Genomic DNA, 24542 nt, shown 5'->3' with positions numbered 1-24542 from the left:
GGACACAGTCGTACAAAAAGAAAGACAGCAAGAGCGAAAGAGGTAGGAGGGAGGAGGGGAAAAAGAGACTGTGAGGGGAGGAGATCTTATTTCCAAGAGTCAGGGAAAAAAAACAACTCGGGGACTTGAAAGAGAGAAGCAGAGTGAAAAAGTGTAACAGTGTGTGTGTGCATGGCTGGTTTAGATAAGTGCAAGTGAGTGACAGAGAGAGAGAGAGACAGTGAGAGCGGAGGGTAAAGGAGAAAGAGAGAGAGAGAGAGAGCTCAGGGTAAAGAAACCACCTACTGTCAAAACGATCAGAGCTGGAGCAGCAGCAGCAGCAGCAGCAGTGTGGAATCATCTTGGACGGAGGGTTTGATCTGACCGTACTCAGGTCTGGTCTCAAGCAGCTTGGCGGACCTGGCCACTCCACTATTACTCACATGCTGAGGGAAGAGAAGCTCCCACTGGATCACTTCAGACCAGTCAGGACTGTGGTCAGACCGCAGCTGAGGGCTCCAGGTGGCCCTTTTTAGGGGGAGTGTGTGGCTCTATGTGTGTGTTCGCAGATGTAGTGTGGAAGGAAAAGCCTGACCATGAGTATCATTCTTAAACCGCGGTCGCGCTCCACCAGCTCATTGAAGAACACAGAGGGAATATGGTAAATAGACGGAGAACTTTGTCCTACTGGCAACATTTTCTATGTTAATCCTGCTTGTTGTGTGTGCGTGCGTTTTGCTCTATTGTTCTCCATCCGCCTGTTAATTGTTCTCGGGAGTACCTTTTCTCTGCCTCACCGGCTTCGTCCGAAGTCCCTCCTTTTTCATTGTTTGTCCCCGTTTGTTGCTGTGCTCTCTACGTTTGTGGATCCTTCGACTGTCGCCTGAATGCCATCACTCTTCTTGTCAAGCAAATCCTCTCTGCCTCTTCTGTGGTTATCTGCAGAAACCTTCTGTACCCTGTAGATGTCTCAGCTACAGGGCTTTTCTGTCTGTTCTCCCTGTGCATGGCATGTCCTGTGGTCAGATTAGACTTGTTGTGTCCCCAACTCCAGTATGCTTTATCAGACAGACGGCGAAATCGTCTAAAACACAAGGTTGTAAAACGGCGAAGAAATGATTCATTGACGAATGTGTTGTGTCGCTCAAGACGTTCTCCTGTCTACACATGGCCCAAGATAAATGCAGGATGCAGAGTGCAATGCCTGGGGCACAACTCGCCCTGCCCTCCCCCCTCTTGTCTCCCTCCCCCTGCTGTCTCAACTTGTCCTTGCCTGTCAGCACTCATTCCAAACTAAGAAACTGCCCTGTAGCTTTAACATTGGAAGTTAATATTAACAGTTTTGTCATTGTGGTACTCTGGGGCAGACTAGTTTAAAGGGATCAGAACAACCCTTGACAAATACACATTGTCCGTGGGGGGTGGGGGGCTGAACCCTGAACCCCCCTGGTTCACAGTGTTCTCACATTTTCAGTTCATTAATCTGCTCTGCAACCTCCCCAGCAGGAAATGACGCTTGTGTGAAATGAAGACGTATTAATTAGGTCTTTGAGGGTGGTGGTTCTCTGAGCGGCGGAGATCACAGACAGTACGTGATGTGGTTTGAGGGTGTGAAATGTAGTGAAGCGACACATGAACCTGATATAAATGTTTGAGCTGGCTGCAGAATGTAGCTCTTTCTCGTGTTAAGAGCTGAGAATCTGGCAGTGTTTGCATGAGCCATCTTCTTGAATAACTACCAAAAGCAGTGCTCAGCTGGACAAAGCATACCGCCTCCTCCATCTGTCCTGCCCTCCTCTCTTCTGCTATTTACTGTTGTATCAAGGCTTCTTTCACGAATTCTCCTCCCCGCTTTGTCTTTCACAACTGTTAACACTCAGCTTACAAGGTTTGTGGCCATTAGTATTATTCAAAAACCTGAGCTGCTTGTGTTCGGGTGAGTGTGTTTGTGCAGCGTATGCATGTGTCGTGCAGGAAGAGGTAAGCGTTATCTCTCTAAGTCGGCTAATTCTAATCAAGATGGGTACATCAAACACAAGTTAAGCATCTGTGGATGTGTGTCTTAGCTGTATGTCTGTGACAGCTGCGTGCTTGCATGAGCGCTTGTGCGCTCGTGTATTTCGACAGTGACGTGGTCCGGGTGTGTGACGTGGCCCCCCGGCTTGACCAAACCCAGACTCCACCCGACTGTGTAGGCGCAGGTTCGTGTACACAGACTCTTGGGTATCCTCCAGCGGTTTAGCTTGAGTTTGGCAAAAGATGGAAGGATTTGGAAATGAACAGATGTTTATAAAATCCTTCTAGCCCCACACTTATTTTAGCGCCTCTTTCCCACTTTGAAAGGCGGAGTGGTGTTATGGTGAGCTGAGATAAAGCGTGGAGAAGTGGGATACGTGTGAGTTTGAACTCAAGTGTTTGCATCTGGCCTTTTTCAGTCGGCAGTCGGGCATATCAGGCAGGCCGTGAATGTTGAAGGTTACGTGTTATCTGGTCTCTCATAGGGCCTGACAACGTGCACGTTATCTGACATATTTTCCCAAATTGACCTTTAGGGATTCAGACCTGAGATTATGATGAATAGGACTGAAAATAGGCTCATAGTCAAGTAGATCTCTATGCATATAGAAGCAAGACTGGCTTACTTTACTGAACCATGTGACCTGAGATTGCGCTACATTGCCATAGTGACCTCTTTGTATGTCTCTCATGACTGGCTGAGTTTCCTGAATGGCGCAGTGACAGCGAGCACTAAAGTAGTGTTACGACAAGGGCACGAGAGAGAGAGCACACCCACATTTTTCACAGACAAAACATTGTAACATACTATAACTTTGTGGCTCAGTCCTTAACTAATTATCTGCCAAAGACCAATTTTGCCTGCATTCGCAGCCCGATTGGTGTTCATTTAAATGCATGCATGTGTATTTGCATGGCGGCTTCCTGTGTGACTGTGTCTGTATGAGTATGTGGCACAATGTTGGTTGTCAGCGAGTGATCAGTCACTTATCTGCTGGGCCTGGCAGGCCTGTGGGTGCTGGTCTCCTCACAACTCATTTGTTTTTGTAACCTCTAGTCTATATCATATATACTGGTGGTACGGTAGTGCTTGGCCCCGCCCACTCTTCTGTTGACGTTCCATACAAGATGGCGAGGACAGTGCTTAGAAGTGGAGGTTTATGAACACGCTGTCTCGTGGAGCTGTTTTTTGGCCGGCATGTCAAAGAGAGTATTTAACGATGAAACTGAATTAGCTGACGCTCACATGTGCTGTCACATTAGGGTCACGGTTGTATGTGTAAGCTTAGGCGGAGAAAAAGATGCAGAACTGAATTTTTTCTGTCTTTTGCTCATCTCTTTTCTCATTCTTAGTCAGGCACACTTCACCCACCATAGAGCTCATCTAAATTATTTGATATGGTACCAGAGCTGAAAACCAGGTATGATTCAAATGATTCTTTTTTTCAGTCCCAAAGGAACGTAATCATGTTTTTGTACCGAACGCTTTCTTGTCATCATCTTCTTCTGATTAACTCTGATTAAGATCATTGAGTGTCTGATCAGTCAATAAGTAAACAAGGCAAATATTCTGACGAAGCATTCAATGCCTAAAAAGCCAAACACAGCTTTTCCATTGCAGTGCAGTATGTCTGAGTCTTATGCGTCATCTTTGCCAACTCTTTCCTCTTTGGTCTCCATATTCTGTCCCTCTGTAATGAGTCGCTGCTTTGCAGTTAGAACATGGTCAAGGTTGCCACGCATTTGTTCAGGATCACATACCGGCACTTTGCAAGCATGTGAGGCAACACACTCCTCACAATCCTCATAAATACACACACACACACACACACACACACACACACACACACACACACACACACACAAAAACAGCTCTGACAAGTCTCTCCTTTTCCCTTCACCACTGCCTGCTCCCCTTTGTCCTCACAGCTTTCTGAAATACATCAAGTGTCGTCTTCCCTTGTTTCCCTACTTCAACGTAGAGCTCTATTCTGATCAACATCACAGCACGCATTTCAAACACATCTGTAATTGCACTTTATGGTCCATTTTGTGTCATTCTTTCCACATTCGTGTCCTAGTTTTAGTGAAAGAGAAAGCATTTTTTGGGAGGGATATTCTATACTTGTTTGCACTCTGGCAAGAGAGAAACATATCATCTTGGTATTGCCTATTCTCTCCTGCCTTGTTGGACCTTTTCTGGTCCACCACCTTTGAATGATTCTTGGAAAACAGAGCATCACTATCCTCCCCTCAGCTGATTATTTACCAAAGACACTTCTTTCCCCAGTACGTCCCCTCACAGCGCTGTCACGTCAATTCCTGTGGTGTTTATAATTGCTCAAGTGACCCAGGGCTGAAAATGAATGAGTCATCGATCTATGCCACTTGGTGTGTGTGTGTGTGTGCGTGTGTGTGTGTACACGCGTGCGTGCATGTGAAAGAGAGAGGGAGCGATAGATGCAAAAGGAGAGAAAAGATCGAGACCGAAGTGGTGGTGAGCCAAAGACAGAGAGAGAGGATTAAAGAGCTGTGTGGTGTCCTGAGGCACTTATGTGACCCAGCAGCGTCCTACTGTATAAAGTCACAGCTGCCACTACTCGTCTATCTCACTGCCCTCACAACTACAGTGCTGTACATTTAACTCCACAGAGAGCCACATCGAGGGCTGTTTGTGTTTAGTAGGGGGGAGGTAGCAGGTCAACAGTATATACCACATATGAGTGGTGTACATCATGTGACAGCTTGGAACCTGACGGTTTATTTGAGATGCAACTCAGCAGTGTGTGTCAAATTGTTCTACTCATAAATCAGGAATGATAATTAATACATGAATTGATTATTGATTTGAATAGTGTAGAAGGCTGAGAACATTAGGATGGAAGTATGTGATGCTCTTTTAGGTCTCAAGTTGTTGCAGCAATTTTTGGGTTGATACCATTCATTATATAGAGTTGGTGCAATTTTTACCACTGAAGAAATGATCAAAATGATCAAAAGTCCTTCCAAAATTCAACATTAATATACCAAGATCTCGAGGAACACCGTAGAAAACCCCATGCTGTGATTTGGTACCAAAAACCTTTGACACTTGGAGAATTCTGAAAGCATTTGTTGGCGATTGGAAGGCGAGAGCTTCTGTTGTAGAAACTGCTCAGATCCCCTCTTATTGTCAACTTACCTATGAAGGCCATCGTCCTCTGAATGCCTCAGGTCTTCAGTCTGTTGCTGTAAAGTTTCACAAGGCTGCGATTATCCTAGAGTTTCAGAAAATGGTTCCACTATGTGAAGGAGCTGCTTTGTAGACTTATCACACATGAATACAATCAGGTTTATTGGATCCACAAGAGTCTCGGCTTTCCAGTCACACTCAATATATACAATTCCAGTACTGTTGAGGGAGCCCAGTATGCAGAAATAATCAAATACAACAGTTTAGAAAGATGGAAATAACACATTTGTACTGCATGCAAACAACTTGATCACAAAGATGTTTGGGTACCAATCAAACTCCCCTTTATTCACATATCCTGAGGTGAAAGGTCAGGGAACCCCTCCGAAAATCACCATGCCAGTTTCCAGTTTCTCGCAAAATTGAAGCCTAAGTTAGGAGCGCCTAATCCGACGAGCTAGTATGACATGGCTGGTACCAATGGATTCTTCAGGTCTTCTAGCTTCATACGAAAGCAGTTTCTTCACTCTTGGCAGCTACAGCTTCCGAAAGACAGTTTGACCGACGGGTCTCGGAGGGTTCTCAGCAAAGCACTGTTACAGTGCAGCTGAAAGGTGTTCCAGTAACAAACAATCCCTCTCCCTCTATTCTGTTTTCCCTGCAACCTAAACTGAAGCCTGAAACTCTACTCCTGTGGGAAACACTGTCCCTACAGACTGTCTTCTCATCTGTTCATGTAGCTGCAGGCTATTGCAGTGTTCCTGTTTACCGCTACCCGTAGTGAAGAATGAATTTATTTTGTTCTTTATTTTTTAGTTTCGCTCTTTCTTTCCTCTCTCTTTCTGCGTGGAAACATATGAAGTTAAAAACGATAAAGAAAGCTAAAAACAATAGGCGGTGTGACTATTTGATGATGGACAAGGAGGTTACATCGGCACTGATATTCAGCAGACGGGATATCTCTTGCTGCTGGAAAGAGCTCTCCGTCATCCATCCAGTGTTTGTGCATCAAGTATTTCCTTTTTTGCCAATTACGTATGTCTGAGTTCTGGATCACTCCCTTTTTGGGTAAACTGTGGCGTCTCTTTGTCTCCAAGTAATCCTGGATTTACTTCTCATCTCCACAATAATCCCCCTCTGAGCTGTACTCGTGCTTTTTGTTGATTCTCACAACACAGTCACAGGGGTGTTGACATTTTTCTTTTCTTCTTTTTTTTTGTCAAAGCCTGCTGCTTTGTGTCAGAGCAGGGAAAAAAGGTCAGTCATTCCCTCTATGATGTCAGTGCTGATGCAATACCTCAGTAAAGTAGTTGCAAAGATCACTCCCAAAGAAGGCGTGTCTGCGGAGTCACACTGTTCACACACACTGAGTGGATTTACGTGTCAGGGGTTTGTCTGAGAATCTGTCTAGGCTGTGACGTCCGTGTAAGTGTGATAATGAATCAGTTGTTGAACATATGCTGGGTGTTATGTTTTGGCACTTTCGCTATCTCTTTGTTTGTCTGCTACACAAACTTATTGCACAGAACAGCTGGAGAACGGACGAACCTGTGCCTGGAATAACAGCGTTCACACCTGCAGTCAAGAAAACAGATGGATCACTGAATGTAATAAGAGGGAGTGGATTGGTGGTGTGGATCGTGTAAGTGTAGAGATGATACTGGTTGAGACTTGAGACTGACATGCATCTGATCTAATACTATATGTAGAGAAACAGAGTATGAGGACTCAGAGGCATCGTGTCCAAGATGAGACAAACTGAAGGAGAGTTGCTGGGAGTCATTGGAACTTGCGTATTACCTGTGAGTGTGTGTGTGTGTGTGTGTGTGTGTGTGTGTGTGTGTGTGTGTGTGTGTGTGTGTGTGTGTGTGTGTGTGTGTGTGTGTGTGTGTGTGTGTGTGTGTGTGTGTGTGTGTGTGTGTGTGTGTGTGTGTGTGTGTGTCTGAGAGCTAGTTAGAGACCGGGAAGAGGACAATACGATTGCCCTTTCCTCAGTCATCAGGCAGACAGCCAACCTATCCCATTCCACAACCAAAGCTCACACTGACTTAGCTGCTGCTACTCGGGGAGATCACACAGCGATAGCACAGCGTTTAGCCATTTAGTCGTTGTGGAAAATATGCTTGGCATGTCCTGTGTGCCGGTCAGACACACAGAGATAACCCGCTGTCTTGGTTCAAATGTGAGAAAGCACAATGACTTCTTCCTCCCAAAATACCTCGCACAAAACAATTCCCTATTTTCACGACCTACAAACCGACCTCGCTGAATACAATGCAAAGTGATAATAAGGTGCACCTGGTACGTCAGTGAATCATCTGTTGAGGAAGGGAAATACCCTGGAGAAAACGTACAAGCTCATTTCTCAGGGAATGTGACACAAACAAACGCATATGTTCACACTGTTCTGAGGACATCTTCTGCTCTTCTACAAGCATATGCCCGCATGAACAAACCATGAACATGAGCTTACCATTTTTGAATCTGTGTTTCTTTTTATTGCTGCTACAATGTTTTAAGTTCCATCCAGGGATTATTAATGAAGTATCCATCCATCTATTGGATTAAAGGTGTGGTTGTTTCCCTAGAGAGGTATGCATCATCCCCGTGCGTATTCTGTGTCGCATTCGGGGGAATCCCGCCTGACCTGAGCACCTACACCAGATTGGATTATGGGATTGCTGAATAGTCTGAGTGATGAGGCCGATATCCCTGGTGGCAGGCGTTAGTCATCACCTGGCAGACTAAGCCGTGATATCCCAGTGGGAAATGGTGTCACTGGTTTCTAAAAACACCTTTCCACTGAGTCAGTGGCTTTGTTAGAGCAGAGGCATTCCCTGTGGCACTGCGCAGAGTTTAATCCCAGCACATCTCATGTAGATGGCTTTGAATATTACTGCATTAGTTCTAACTGTGGGTGACTGTGCTAATTGTTCTGCAACCAATCACAGCCATCCAACAATCAACCAGATAATGAGTGACTGATTACTGATTGTAATTTGAAACGGTGACGCTTATGAGAAAATCGACATCAGTGCATGAGCAGCGTAGCGCCCCCATGCCTACACGGCAGGCACGTCACGTACAGCGCAGGCACGTCACGTTGTGTTTTGAATGTCACAGCTTGTGACCGTGGAGCCGCTTATCAGCCACATATGAAGTGCATGTCAGAGTCTGTGCTGCTGCGATGGAAGAAATATTCATGTGGGTTTATGTGAGTAAGCTCTGAAGTCATCAAGACATCTGAGGTGTAATTAATGTTTGCATAAAGCCTGTGATTTATTTAGATATGGGTAGTTTAGCCACATCACGACGAGCCATAAGGACACACTGTTCCTGACGGGACTTTATTTGAAGTTTATTTATTCATGCATAGTGTGCACTTTTAAAAGGATCTTTCTGGGAAAAGACTGGAGAAGTGGCATCGTTTGAGATTCTGAGGAGAATTGATCACAGCATCCTTCCCCTCATATCTTAACTGTTGAAAGAACAATATTGCTATTGTCATGTATTTGTTGAACATGATAACACATGTTGTTTCACCTTTCAAATTCCCTCAAAATAATGTTTTTAAATTCTGCGAGACATTTTTTGTACGACAATACAAATTAGTATCAGCTGTACATTCTTTGTTTCATTGTCCCTTTCTCTTTCCTTTCATGTGCAGCTTCGACGTGGACAATGGCACGTCATCAGGTCGCAGCCCCCTGGACCCCATGGCCAGCCCGGGCTCAGGCCTCATCCTGCAGGGCAATTTTGTCCACAGCCAACGGAGGGAGTCGTTCCTGTACCGCTCGGACAGTGACTACGACCTCTCGCCCAAGTCTATCTCCCGAAACTCCTCCATTGCCAGTGACATGTGAGTGCACGGCGTTTCTTGCTTCCCCCTGAACCTTCATGAAATACACCCAAATGCTCCCCATGGTGCTGAATGTGGTTAATTCTGCTTTTTCTTCTGCCTCTCCGAATCTGTGTCACGGCTGCTGTTGTTTATTAGAACAGGTCTTAAAGCTGCCACGCTACCAACAGCTGATTGTGTGGCGTCGCGTCTATTCTTAGCCACGTCCAGCAGCATAAACAAGGTCGTCAGTCGCAAAGTGTCCGCGAGCACAGTTTATGTGACTCTGATATTTTGACAAATTGCCGAATATGTCTCTATAACTCATTAGGATAACGGGATGGGTATTTGTGCCGCAATTAATCTATTCACGACGCTGCATTAGTGTGACATGTTCAACTCCCCGTTGCATTTCAACTGTAGCAGAGCAGCCTCCAGACAGCACACTCCACACAAGCCAGCTGGCATATTCTGGGTCGATGTATATATTGATAGCACGTTCCTAATTTTTCACACTGCGGTGGCTCTCCAGTTACATGTACTGTGCACTCAGTGCTGCAGGGAATAAAAATATTGACTGAAAACATAGCATGTCAATCCAGCCTGAAGGAAAGACAAATAGACAAAAGGATGAAAAAGAACGCCCTGAGGTTAACTTAGACTTCCTCCTTCATGCTGCTTTTTGCTCTGGAGTATTAAACCAACAACCCTTCTTTGACCTACGCCCACGATCCAGTTATGTTCAAATCATTCAAGCTTCATTCTTTCATATCTTTGTGTTTTTTTCTGCTGGGTTGCATGAACAAGGAAACCTGTCTTAACAGCACTATTCATGATATTCTTCACAATCAAGTTGGTAAAGAAATAAATTGCATGTGTCCCTAAGCACTTAACAAAGAGACATCTTCAGAGGAGCAGCCTGACTCAGATTCTGTCCTTCGCTCTCAGAGAGAACGTCGTCTTTACTCCGAGTACCTTCTATCTGCCTTGTGATGGAAGCACATGACAAGCCTGCGCCGCTTTTGACTTTCACGCCAGGCATGTCAGCTCACGTGGGTGTGTACGTGGTGTGGCTGCGGTCTTGTAGAACTGACCAGTAGGAGGACGGCTCCGTGACACTAACACAACACTGTCACCTCACAGTCGTAACGTAGCTCCGGGTGGGGGGGGTGCAAGAGTCTGACTCAAAGTTTACTGTCAACATTCCGATAGCTGGAATTGAATGAGTACCGCTTTCCACCCCCTCAACAATGCTCACTGACTGGCACCTTACACTCCGCCTGCTCCATGTGTTGAAGTTAGGAAAGAGCTCAGCTGATGTTTCCCTGGATAAATGAAAGTCAATAAACATGTGGAATAACGACTGCCTACGGAATACAGTAAAGGGCAGAGAGGGGAAGGACGTGGAGGAAGGGCGACTGCGTGAGGGACATGTCTGCACAGCAAGTGAAAAGGCAGCTTGCAGGTTCTACAGTGTCCTCGCTGGACATGGCAGTCGCTAAACTACCTTATGTGGACAGAGACACGTCCACCCATGAATCCCTTCAGACTGTTGAAACTATCCCGTTTGGTGACGTTGGGCCTCAGCTGGTAGCTGATGTGATGAGTGAACATGTCACTGCGATTGAGTGGATGAGGGATGGTGAAACTAATCTAATGTGATGACCCCCCCCCCCCCTGCTCCTCCCTGCCCCTCCTCCCCTCGACCTTTGCAGCACATGATGTATTCTGATGTTGAATGTCAATATACTGTAGATCTGCAGCTCACATTAAAGCCACTGTCTTTGTGTCTTTCAGTCACGGGGAAGATATGATTGTAACGCCGTTTGCACAGGTGAGGGCTTCCGCCATTTTTTTTTTTTTTTTGTATTGTCTACATATTTTACATTTTCATAAATAAATGTATGTTTCGGTCCTAATCTATCACGTTCCCTTCAGGTTCTTGCCAGCTTGAGAACTGTACGAAACAACTTTGGTGCATTAACTAATCTACAGCAAGACAGGGCAGCCAATAAGTAAGTTGCAAGCTTTACTGCTTTGTTTGTTTGTTTTTTTTCAAACAGAAATGAAATCTGTCAAAGAGGGAGGTGTGACTGAATTAAAGATTGTAGCGGTCAATATGCCAGCATATCCCAACAAATGACGACAGTCACTTTATGACTAAGATGTCCCACTATAATTCCACTTATTCCACAATAAGTGATGACATGCTGCACCTACCTGCACCGTCTACTGTGCTCACTACTCACAGTCTGGCTTTGCTCGCCCTCTGCTGTTCTTATTGAGTTGCTGACTTCAACAACAGCAGCAAACGTCTGTGCTGCCTACAAGTGTAGAAACGAGTTAAGGGAAACGGTGCTTATTTACTGCTGAGAGTCGTGTAGAGAGAATAAAACGTTTTGTTTTGGGAAGGAAATGTCTTAGTGTTTGTTTGTGTGTGTCCCCGGCAGGAGATCACCCATGTGTAACCAACCACCCATCACCAAGACCACCTTTACAGGTACGTTTGGACAGCAAGAGCAGCATGCCTTTGTCCTTGTGTGTTTGTGTCATTATGTTTGTGTTCTGGGAATCAGGAATATGCTTTTCTATAGAAAAAGTCAACATACAGTAATTACTATTATTAGCATTAGAGGTAACACTTGACTTGAAGTCTCCCTATATAGCATTCATAAGAAGGATATGAACACCCAATAAATGGTTCATAGCACACTATTATATAGTTGTAAGCAGATATGTGTTTGATAATATATTTTCCCACAACTATAATATAATGTCATCATAGGAGACGTTATATTTGTTGGCAAATACTGTACATCAATACACACAATGACATTATGGTGTGTTATAAACAATTTCTTCCATGTTTATATACTGCTTGTACAGAAAATGCTGAATAGGGGTACTTAAAGTGGCATTGCACTAGAATAATTGGTCGTAGGAGTATGCACTCTTCTACATAAAACTGGAGGCCTTTATAGAATCAATATAAAGGAGGCTGGTGTTTCTGTCTGTTGTACGATATCAGCATGGTGGTGATGAGGGGCTGACAAACACAGAAATGCTGTGCAGGGAGCCAGAGAACATGAACATAATATCCAACATGATCAGAATTCAAATATGGATGACAAAATCTCTACGGTCCCCCTCATCATCAAAACACCGATTAAGCACATGCTTACTGCCATTTATACTCTTAGTACTATTTGTATTTTAAAACTTTGTGACCCAAATACTTCAGACCTGTTTCATAGCGATAAACAGAAACACTTTTCAATTTGAATCATGTTAAAATGAGATAAGAGGAGAAAAGCCTGCATTCGTCCCACAGCAGGGACACTGATATACCTTTCAGTGGTTTCATTCAAAGTGCATTTATAGCCAACATTTCAAGTAATTGAACATCTTATGAACAGTAATGAGACTGGAACAGTCTAAAGCTGACTTTCAGTAGGTGCTTTAAAATTATGAATTTTCTGCTGCATGTCAATCATTTCAGAGCCCATCATTGGCCCAAAGCTAGCGTGGGTGGGAGTAATGGACACAATATACTTGTTTTATTGGTGAAAATGGTCTCCATCTGCATATATACGCACTGTTCAATGATGCAGCACAAGTTTATTATTCATAGCACATTATTTCGCAGACAGACTCCCTGACAGAGTGCCAGGGGCCCCTGAGGGTCCCCGGACCCCGCTCAATCCAAAATGTTACTAAAGCTTTTCTTGGTCTATATTGTGGATGTAAAGTTTATCGTAATGCGAGTGAGGACACTTCTCCAAATGACTCTACTGTATGTTGTACTCTATATGGAAACAACAGGGCTTTGGGTACTATATAATATCAAGTCCAAAATAATTCGGCGATTTTATTTCAATAGCCCGGGCCTCTTAAAATCTGTTGTTGGATTTAAAGAGACGGGCAGTTCTTTCTCTATCCATATGGGGCAGAGTTGAGGTACTAAAGATGGCTATTTTACCAATATTGTTATTTCTCTTTCATCCATATAATTTAAATCCCCACAGCATTGGTTTGACGACATCAACTGTTTATTTAAAAGCTCCATGTGGAGGGGCAACAATTTTTGCAATTGGCACAAGATACTCTCTTAAAATGTAACTAAAGCTGCTGAATATCCAAGCATTTGGGCTGATGCACTACAAAATTACAATATATGTGAATTATCGAAACAATTGATATCACATCAGTATTCTTCCATAGTAGTCCAGCCTCCCTACTCCTCTTGTCTCTGCATATTTTTCTCCTTCTTCCCCTTCCTCCTCCTCCTCCTCCTCTCTCCTCCACTCCCTCTCACAGTCCGACTTCACTGTCGAACGGTTCCGGTACATAGTTTGGCTGCAGCCCTGCGTCTGTGCAGCAGAGTGGCCTCTCCGAGCTCCGGTGTCTGATGTCGCACTAAGCATGAGAAGAATGTCATTGACGTCAGTGCAGTTGCTGTCAGAAAGAGTAGCACCCCAGCCACCGACACCACACCAGGGAGTGATACAGACAGAGAGAGAAAGGGAGACCGAGAGAAAGAAAGAGGAGAGAGACGGGAAGAAGATAAAAGAGGGAGGAGGAAGGATGTTCAGAGATCAGAGGAGGAAACGAGGAGTTTGGGAGAGGAAGGGGACCGATGGAAGGAGGGAGGGAAAGATTTGTCAAGGACAATGAAGCGGGAGAGGGGGGATCCTTAGAGAATAGGAGGTGTAGAGATGGTCAGTGGTCGTGCTTAGACACTAAATAGTCATGCATTGAAACAAAAATGGTGAGCATGTGCCCTTTGAAATATTCAGGTGCTAAAAAAACTACACATGCATCCCAGACCTACAAACTCTGCAACATTTAGTCAAAGAATGAATTGTCCCAGAAGAAAAAGATTGGTTTAAAAAAATGATAAAACATGAATCAAGCTTAAATAAAGGCTTTCATGGGGTCTAAATGCAAACCGAAATGTTGATATCGTATGATTAAATGTGGTCCTCCTGTTTTTTTAATCTGGTACTGTTTTCTCTGTGTGTGTAATTGAATTACAGCTAAAGTGACCCCCCCACCCCCTCCCAGATCCCAGATCAAACAGCATTGAAAGCCTGTGCTTTCCTAAATAAGTCGAGGCATCAATATTAATTGGCTTCTGACAAGGTGACATTTTTCTGTTAACGTAGGCTGACTCTGAGAGAGGCTTGAATTTCACATGAAAAGAAACTAGAGGATGCTGTGATGCGGGGCTTGTGGTGGTGACGCTCTACGTTCTTTGCCATATCGTCAGCCATCTATTTGTTTACCTCTGTGTTGTGTTGTGTTTGTATGCTGAGCAGTGAACACATATTAACATGCAGGCACACACATCATAGGGGACTCCCAGCTCTGGCTCCACTCCTCTATTACTCCAGTCCACATGTTGTCGCTCTCCCTTCCCCATCCACGGTGCGGTCCTCTCAGGCTTTAGGTACAGCTTGGGGGGAGAGCAGCACGTTTGGCTACCAGGGACGCCGAAGCAACAGCAGCCCACCCCCTATACACACAGCATTTATAGGAAACACTGCCCAGCACACACTCATACACAGCACCGGATTATACCATTTGCTTCCCGGATACGATGGATATTTTCACTGACAGAGAGGCTAAGGAGACAAAATCATGATGTGTTATGGTTAGCATTTCGTCTGGTGTGTGTGTGTGTGTGTCTGTTTGCGTCCGTGTGTGTTTGAGATGTCTTTGTATTTGTTAACCATGTCAGGATGCTGTGAACCATCTGGTGTTTGTTCCTTGCTGGACTGTATTGACATGGATCTCGACTGCTTCTGAGTCTCTCACTGGATCCTCTTTTCCACCGTCCCTGTCTTCCCACCATCCCCACATTGGCAGACATGGGCCTGCTCAGCAGACTGCTGTTCATCCTGCTACATGACTGGAATTACATCTCTCTCACGACTGATAGCGTAACCCTCACACACCTAGATCACTGCGTGTGATACGTGTGCTGTGTTTGGAGAGATAGGGGATGAGTCTGTTTGTGTGCGATCTCTGAGAAATCGCTGTTGCTCCTTGCGCTCTGTGGGTTACCTCTGTATTTTTTGGTGTGATTTTTCTTGCTGTTAACATTCATTTGGACACCCAGAACTGACTCAGAGGGGCTGCTTGGCATTCATCACGTGCAACGTACTCCCTGGGATTGTATCTGACTTATTCTTCAAAGGAAGGATCCAGGATTTGAACTGTACGACTGCACTGGAGGTTTCTCTTCTCCAAGGGAGTCAGTGAGCTTTGCTACCTAACCCACAGACTGCTCATCTGTGGGTTAGGATACAGGACCACCGCCAGGCCCGCACAGCTGGCTCACCTGTCCAGTATGAAGAGTCACCCATGTGTCTTCTCGGGGTATCCCAGCTTAGCTGTATGTGGGGTGGGAGACCCCGGGCCTGGACCGTCCCCTAGCCCTCTGAAGCGGGCCCTTACTGACCCCTTGCCCTCCTGTCTTGCCCCTGCAGAGGAGGCCTACCAGAAACTGGCCACTGAGACCCTGGAGGAGCTGGACTGGTGTCTGGACCAGCTGGAGACGCTGCAGACGAGACACTCTGTCAGCGAGATGGCCTCCAACAAGGTAAGATCAACAAAAAAGTGTCCTCCAACTTTTCAAGTTTAATTCTGGAGGCCAACATGAATGCGTCTGATGTATCTTTTTGTTTTTGTTATTTATTTCAACGTGTTCAGAAGCTGCTACCCAGGATTCACTGAGGTGTCTTTTTGTACGTGGCTGATGAGAACAGAATTAATAGATAGTGGTATCTGTGATGTATAGTATACATACTAATCTTTATGAGGTTATACTATATATTATACATCCAGTGCAGAATTTATTTGTGGGTGTGATGAACTGACGCGGACACTTGCATCGGTCCTCACAGGTTAACGTGCTCGTGACAACATACGTTTTAATCCATCCACACCTACAGATGCATTTCCACACATCAAGGAAGAAAGATAAAATTACAAATAAATATTTCTACAAATCTGCCGATGTGCTATATACTGTATGGTCACTCAGCGGCAGTGCAGCGTTGTTTATTGTTCACTGACAGGCCAAGCTGATGTGCAGCGTAACTTCACCTGCAGATGGATCCAATACGTTGTGGGTTGTTGATTTGATTCATTTGAAGAGGTGTAGTTTAGTATGTAATAGACATTGCCTCCTCTGTGTGTGACCTGCTCCTTTGCCATCAGGCCCTTCTCCTTGTTCCGTTGCCCAGTGTTGATCAACACTTAGCCGTTTCTGTTTGAGCCTGAGGAGCTCACTTCTTCTGCAATCATTACGTGGCTGTATATATATTATGTGTTGTGATGCCTTTTGCAGCAACCCGGCCATCAAAGCTCACGATGGACTGTCTCTGTCATATTATCTCTGTGTGATAGTGACAGCATCATAATGCAGGCAGGGAGTTGTGTTGTGAGCATGTTCAGTCGCCTCTAGTGTGTGTATATATATATATATATATATATATATATATATATATATATATATATATATATATATATATATATATATATATATACGTGTGTGTGTGGAGGGAGGCTGCTGTGCCACTCTGAATGCTGAGCAGCTCGAGTGATGTCACACACTGTGATGTCACACAAGGGGGCATGGACCACGACGAGAGGCAGGCAGGACGGACAGACAAAGGAACTGCTCGAACGCACACATCCACCGCCAATGTGTCCACGGTCACGTGCATGAGCGGCACATCTACCTCATGTGAAAGTGAAAAGGTTAAAGAAAGGAAGAGAAAAAAACAAACCCGCAACAAGCACCGCCTCACTATTACTTACCAGGACAACTATCTCTAGTTGTCATGGCAACAGCCACAGGACCAACCAGCCTGCTGTCTCACTCCACCGACATGTACACACACACATCAAAGGTACTACAGTCCCCACACCTCCCACACAGAGCTCTTACGCTGTCTGTAGACTCTCATTGATCAACACTCGACTTCAACCTTAATTCATCAATGACGGCGATTCTGAGATTGAACAGAATGTAATTCCCTTGATGTAAAAGGAAGGAAACTGCAGCTAAATCTGCACCTCACTGGATCTGAAGGTGACTCCCAGTGACATTGTGTAGATCACCATCCATACGTGTGCTGTAGCAGCCACATTGTACAGCTGCTGTTGTTTTGTGGAAGCAGTACAGTTCCTTCTGCTTTGGACATCCCTAACTAAAGACCCCAATCAGATTCTGACATAACCGAGGGAAATAATGCATGTCACCTCTGAACATCGGCACTCTCAGAGTTACTCCGTTCAGCCCCAGGTCTGCTATAACAGTAGGTCAAACAAGGTGTCACACCTGTTTGCCCCAAAGGATCTCACAGCAGAGAGAAGACATGGTCAATATTATTATTGCTGTTACAGCATTCATACAGCAGCTGAAATACATACAAATACACAGCATTATACACGATTAAATAGAAATGTAGCACAATTTGTTCTATCTGACCTAGCCTTTGAGACAACCGTGTCTGTATTGAGGCGGGCATTGCGCTTGTGGTTTATCTGGTGGCTCTACTGTAGGATGCTCCTGTGGATACAGTTCCACCCTTTGTGTGGGCGAAGAGGCGTCTCTAGAATCAGCACCTGGTCTTCCTCTGGTTCTGTGCCTCTTCATTGTCTGCTCCTTTCCAGAGGTAACAATGTAGGACAAGGAAGATACTCTTGATTAACCGCTCGAACCCACTAAGATGCACAAAGAGTAGTTTCTAGTGCAGAGAGGATTTCCTGGAGAAAAACGTCCCACAACGTCTTGGTTGTGTTGTGATCCAGAGTGTTGGCAGCCTCTGTTGAACCATGGCTCAGGCAGTAACAGGTTAAATGTACCGTGGATCCCATCACTTCGTCAGGGGAAGGTACTTGTGAAACATGGTCCATTTTCAGATACGACACACCGCAAAAATACTTTAATCTTCGAATAGCTTTTCAATATTGGCGTCCTGTGTTGCAGCCTTGGTGAGGTAAATGTCTAGCTGTTCAAAGTGACACACACACACACAGTACAACCTGGCTAAAACCTGTGTGTTGGTGCAAATCCTATACATCCCTCAACACAGAGCCATCTTAATTGAGGCGACACCATATATATATTTTGTCCAGTCCAGCCTCTGATGTGTGTTGTGTCCACCGGCGAGTCATCCAGGACACCCTCCATCAATACTTGTTCATTTCCTTTTCTTTGACTTGTGCAGGCTCAATACAGCTGCCTTTGCGAGGTGTTTTGCCGACGATACACAATGTTGGGATATTTGCTCATGCACACACAGCCCGCACCTGTGGAGATCCCAATCGGGTAAACTGCTTCTATAGGTTGGAAAAAGATGTGAGCAGCTCATGATCAGTGTAGATTGACGTACACCCATGCGAATACTTCTGTGAAATGTCTTCATTCCAAACACACCGATCAAACATTTTCTACTGCGGCTCTCAGGAGGTGATGGGAAACAAACTGCTGTCCATTTCATGTGACGGTGCTGCTCTGATGCCATCAGACAGGTTGAGTTGTTTTGCAGCAGAAGCTCTTAATAGTTGTATTCAGGGTTTAAAGATCTTTATTTGTGCTCAGGTTTTGATGATGCTCTTTAGTTTTTCACTTTACTGCTATGTCCTCAAAGGTTCAGCCAGGAGATGTGAATTGGGTCATCATTCTGTTCGTTGCTGCCACCAGAATAAATCTGTAATGTGAGAAAAGTAACGAATGCAACAGAGATCTGGAGGTGTCATAGGCTATATGCAGCAGGGAGTGGATATTTCTGGTCACTCTGCCGACGAGCAAATCACACACAAGTCACAGCTAAGTTTGGTGTGACACTTTCCAATTTCAACCCAATAGTTTGTGTTCACACCTCTTGGCTAAGCTATCAATATGTGTGTGTATTTGTGTGACAGAGGGAGGGAGTTGGTCTGTGGGCGTTGCATTTGTTTAAACTGGGCTTCTACGGCGAGTACACTATGTGTGTGTGTGTGTGCGTGTGTGTGTGTGTGTGTGTGTGTGTGTGTGGTGGGCCTGTGCTGGCCTGCTTGGCTCAGAGTCAATCAAAGCTGCTGGATCTCAGTCAGCCAGTTGTCTCATCTGCTCCAGCGTAGCTGTAAATTACTCACAGTGCCAGGCTGGCTGTAGAGGTGTAAAGTAGGCAGAGACCGGTTTGGTCCCTTTTTAATCCATGTAGCCACCATCACAGACACGTGACACATGCATGTGCACGTATGTGCTCACACGCGCCAAGAAAAAAACCTCTTCTCACAAATGACTGTAGATTCCTGATTTAAGATTAAGCTGTCACCTGTACTTTATTCTGTTTAATTTAATGTCATGCTGCCCCATAATTATTACTGCGTCCAGAATCAATATATTGTATCGTAACAACATATCTAATGTAGGGCTGGGCTGCACAATTGTTCTGATATTAATCTTGATTTTCCTGCAATTAAATGAACATGATTGACTGCGATATTGATCTTTATAATGTGTGCTCCATAAATAGAAAACTACGCTGCATATCAAATCAATCACTTCCTAAACTGACAGCCAGCCACCGTGCACGTGGCTTCACTTTTGATCAGCCGTCATGCCACTGCATGCGTTCCCTTCAGAGGCAGTCTGTGAAAAAACGTTTCTGAATGTTGTCAGAGCCAGAGGAGACGACTAATGTATATCACTCTAAATTAAGGGGAGGAAGAACCTTCATTTGAGTCATGTTTTGATGCACAGTTTTAGTTTTGGTGCAGCTTTATTTTGCTCCTAAGAGATGGGCTGTGAATAAGGACCAGTCTTATTTCAAGTGCTCATGTCAATCTCATCGTGATCTCAATTTTGATTAAAAAAAAGAAAAAATAGTACGTCATTTTGGCCTTAATTGTGGGGCCCTAATCTCATGTGAAAACAACGTGACAATGTGAAAGGGGTCGTTCATAATGATGAAGCCACAGTCGCATTATTACTCAATGCGTTGGCAATATTGTCTTTGTTACACTCGTGCCAGTAAAGCACATTGAATCTGCTTTGTATAGAACTACATGGCGAAATTGTTTCCAACCAAAGCGACAACCTCTTGAGCTCAGTGACACACGCAGCAGCCTATGTGGACTCTGTGCTTTCAGTTTCTGTTCTACTGAGCCCACTTCAGAGAACTGTGACGCTCATTCTTTTTGTCAGATTAATTGGTTTTCGTGTGATACATCATCTCAATCGTGATGTTACTGTGACTCATCTCCCATGAATACTGGCGTGAGAGCAGACCTCAGTTTGTCTTTCGTGAGATGAGGTAACCTGTGCTCGTACATCATACTGAACAGAAGGTTAGGTCAGTTAACACGCAGACTCACACACGCATGTACTCGTGCATGTAATGTAAACATGCCTTGCATACACACAAACAAACATGTACTGTATGTACACACACACACGCACGCACGTACGCACACGCATCACCACATCCCGCCTCACTGCAGGAATGGAAGGAAAAAGGAAGAGGTAGCTTTTCCACTGACTTCAGTCCCAGCCAATCACACAGCAGGTGACCTCAAGTCTGTTCCAATCCAAGCCAATCAGAGGTGATGATGAGCTCACACTTCTTCCATATCTGGGCCCTGATTTGCTGCTGTCGTGTGACACAGCAAGAGAAGCAGCTTTTGCTCTTCACATGGGAGCTTGTGTCATACACACAGAGGCGGCCGGGCAGGCAGTCAGGCCTGTTTGGAAGCTGTTGACAGATTTCTTTTTTGTTGTTGTGCTGTCCTGGTGCTTTGGCATCTAGCAAGCATCCGCGCCACCATCAATTATTCACAACCCTCAGCAGTGCGTCCCTGTATCTGAGCGTATGTGTTTGAGTGTGTGTGTGTGCACATGTCATGTGTGTCACAGTGTGTGGTCTCAACGGATCTTTGGGGAGCCACGTTCCCGCTGCTCCTCTCTCAGAATCTGCTTTTCCTCTCTGCTTCCTGCATCGTGGGCTCCTCTCCGTGGATATTGGCAGGACCAGAACGTGACGCTTCGTTTATGGACATTGAACGGAGTTTCGAAGGCTCTTCAGGTTGAAGTCTTTTACTGGCCAGAGCTGCGGACGTTTTTTTGTTTGATTTGCTAGCAGTCTAGCGCTTTCATCATCCGAGCTGTGTTTTGGGCTGTAAAGCTGTACCTTTCTGTTTCTGGATCTCTTGTGTTCCTTTGTCAAAATGCCTGAAGCTAATTATCTACTCTCTGTGTCCTGGGGATATATAAAGGTAAGATGTGGTCTCAGATTAGTCTGTTCAAATGAATTGTTTTTTTTTACACCTATTTAAATGTGATTGTTTTTTGTTGTTGATACATCTGTGATGGAAAGAGCTGCTAACGCTCGCACTGTACTTTGAAAGGTGTAAGACATGGCTGGAGGTGCGGCAAAGATGAACATGCGTAGTTCCATTTTGAAGTGAATTTGATTTTAAAACGGCAGACATTTTCACCTGTGAATTGTTAAATTCTCGTCGGTCATTTCGGTTATTTTAAGCTCTTAGATGGAATAAATCGGCAACTCTTGGAGCTCTGTGGAGACTTATTTAGGTCAGCAATCCTCTCGGTAGTTGAGATGCTCCACATTTGATTGATGTTCTGGGGGATATTTCTTTAGGTTAGCCACATTATTTTAATTAAAAAAGCAAAAATCGATCTTTTTTTTCAGTGAGCTCTTATTTGTTATAACACTACATAATGCATGTGTAGTCTTGTTACTACAGCTCTGCGTGTCATGTATTTGTCGCTTTTCTCTTCTACAGGCTTACTACCTGACAAAAGCACACCACAGATGGCTCTCTGCCTCTTGTGTCTCCATTTTAAAAAGCCACCCAATGAATGCCCGTGGGTGTTACTCAATAGGATGTCGATACACAATTGCACAGAAAGCACTCTGCAGTGTGGTAATGGTCTATTTTAAGTGATCAATATTGATGTATACTTAATCAATATCCATAAATTAGGCATTTGGACTGAAGCCAGAATGAGTTGAGACAAAGCAGCGACTTTTGTGCGAGAGGTTTTTGTTTTGCAATCCGCTTTGTAGCTGTTATTCGGCAGCCACTTCAGAAAGCCCCTGATTTCAAGCATCCTCCTCTACGTCAATCAGTTTGGTCTTCAAATCAAAACCTGCAGCTAAATTTGGGTCTGCCACTCGAATTACAGTAGGCAGAGGAGACAGAAGAGAGGTGAGGGTGAGGGAGAGGCAGTGCGGCAGGGGAAAACTGAAATTGAAAGAAATTGTGGGAAATCGAGTTACTGATTGTGTACTTACCTGGCAGGAGCACTCTGACCTGCTTTGTGTGTTTGTGCGCACGTGTTAAACCAGAAATGGTGACGGTCAGCTCTTGTGATGTGACTGGACATTTCAAGAAGCCAGCAGAGGAGTCTGTGTTGATGAAATCGTTTGATTCTTCACTGCCATCATGAAAATGTATTTTTGATCAAATAAAAGGTTCTGTAGTACTGGCCCCGTACTTTAGCCTCAAACACATTTAGAGAAATGAGGAGAGTTTATTCATCTCGTGAATTCTTTTTGCAGTCTCTGAGTTATTATTGGGTAATATTTGTTAAAATATGTGTATGATGAAAGAAAAATAAGAAAATGAGATTTTTCTGCCCTGTATTACACACTGTGAAACCCCTAATCTGTGTGTGTGTGTGTGTGTGTGTGTGTGTGTGTCCCTCTTTCAGTTCAAGAGGATGTTGAACAGGGAGCTGAGTCACCTATCGGAGATGAGCCGCTCTGGGAACCAGGTGTCTGAGTTCATCTCCAGCACCTTCCTGGGTGAGTGATGACGCAGGATAGACCCACTGGTTTGGAATTTAAAAGAAATCTCCCTCTGCCTGAGAAGTAAAAATGTATATTTTGCCAAACTTCAGAGTGAGTTCATGAATTCATGTTTTGTACTGAAAATGGCCAAACATGCAGTGTACAGAATTTTCTGAAACCCTGTTTAACTTGCCAGAGCTATTAATCAGTTTTTTTCTACTTCAATCTGGATTTAGTTGAACCAGACAAGTGCGCAACAAAAGGCTTCATCATCCTCATATTCTCCTTCCACTTGTGTGTCACTGGGTTCCTCTAGACAAGCAACATGAAGTGGAGATGCCATGCACTCAGGCGCAGAAGGAGAAGGAGAAGAAGAACAAGCCCATGTCTCAGATCATTGGGGTGAAAAAGCTGCAACACTCCTCCAGCCTCACAAACTCTAATATCGCTCGCTTCGGAGTCAAGACCGAGACCGAGGATGAACTAGCTAAGGTGTGTGTGTGTGTGTCCTGACAAACGGTGTGCACACAGACCGTGCATTCACATGAATAGAAAGCACACTATCTGAAATGTTCTGTGGCTCAGGTGGTAATGAAGGAAGGAAAAAATCTGGTTGTTTTTTTAGTAATTGTGTATCTAATTCCTTTGTTCAGGAGCTCGAGCATGTGAATAAATGGGGCCGTAACGTTTTTAAAATCTCAGAGTTCTCTGGGAATCGGCCACTGACAGTCACGATGTACACTATATTCCAGGTAAGGACCGTCACCTCTTTTCTTTTTCTCTTAATCTTTCACTACAAAATGAATTGCCTGTTGAGTCCTGAAACTGTTTTGACAACAACATTCCTCTTGTGTTTTGTGGTTTGTAGGAGAGAGACTTGCTGAAAACGTTTCAAATTCCACTTGACACCTTTATAACATACCTGATGACCTTAGAAGACCATTATCATGGCGATGTGGCCTACCATAACAACATTCATGCTGCTGACGTCACCCAGTCAACTCACGTGCTGCTATCCACCCCTGCCCTCGAGGTGAGGCGCGTGTGCACTTGCAACACGAATGAACACACTTGAAACACATGCACAGACACGCACGTACGCACCATCATGCAGGCCACGCCTCCACAATCAGCTTCAATCAAAGTCCAATCAATGGCTCTTACTTGCAAGGATATTTTTGTCCACACGTTTGATTCTCTCATCAAATGCCCTCCCTCCTCCCCTCTGTGCTCTTTTCTTCCAGGCTGTGTTCACAGACCTTGAGATCCTAGCTGCCATCTTTGCCAGTGCAATTCACGACGTGGACCATCCTGGTGTCTCCAACCAGTTCCTCATCAGCACCAGTGAGTCTAAATATGGCGCTGTCTTAGCAGCTACGTCAGTGCCTCAGCAGTGTCATTAGTGCGTATTCACAAGCAAGAACAGTCTGTTACCCAGGTGGTAACACGCACACTGTAGCTCCACACACACACACACACACACACATTCTCACACTAGACAATTAACATTTCTGTCATAAAAGAAACTTCACGTATAAACCAAACTTGGATGCATTTTACTGCACATGGATGGTCAAAATATTCGAAGCAGAACACGCATGCATAAGTACAGCAGCCTTTCCTTGTAGCACATCATCACTCAAGCTAACATGTTCTCAGGAAACAAACATGCCTCTCAAATACTTGGCTGTAGTAGACTACACTGCATAGGGGAACCTTTGTT

At 44.6% G+C, this 24542-nt stretch overlaps 1 protein-coding gene across 3 annotated transcripts in view; it reads left to right on the top strand.

Annotated features, from left to right (window-relative positions):
• The window catches only part of pde4d (phosphodiesterase 4D, cAMP-specific), a gene marked incomplete at its 5' end in the record, with an annotated part of 140568 nt that overhangs the window by 109653 nt on the left and 6373 nt on the right, over positions 1–24542 (top strand). For all 3 annotated transcript variants that reach the window (XM_079270548.1, XM_079270547.1, XM_079270549.1), the window contains 10 exons: positions 8835–9026; positions 10803–10839; positions 10944–11020; positions 11456–11505; positions 15497–15609; positions 22741–22834; positions 23136–23311; positions 23473–23571; positions 23688–23852; positions 24064–24163. In XM_079270548.1, coding sequence (XP_079126674.1) covers positions 8835–9026; positions 10803–10839; positions 10944–11020; positions 11456–11505; positions 15497–15609; positions 22741–22834; positions 23136–23311; positions 23473–23571; positions 23688–23852; positions 24064–24163 — 1103 coding nt within the window. The remainder of the gene's footprint in view (positions 1–8834; positions 9027–10802; positions 10840–10943; positions 11021–11455; positions 11506–15496; positions 15610–22740; positions 22835–23135; positions 23312–23472; positions 23572–23687; positions 23853–24063; positions 24164–24542) is intronic.

Source organism: Melanostigma gelatinosum (genome assembly GCF_949748355.1).
Source record: "Melanostigma gelatinosum genome assembly, chromosome: 6".
NCBI classification, from domain to species: Eukaryota; Metazoa; Chordata; class Actinopteri; order Perciformes; family Zoarcidae; genus Melanostigma; species Melanostigma gelatinosum.
The sequence above is the reverse complement of the archived record's forward strand: the minus strand, read 5'-3'. Positions and strand labels throughout refer to the sequence as shown.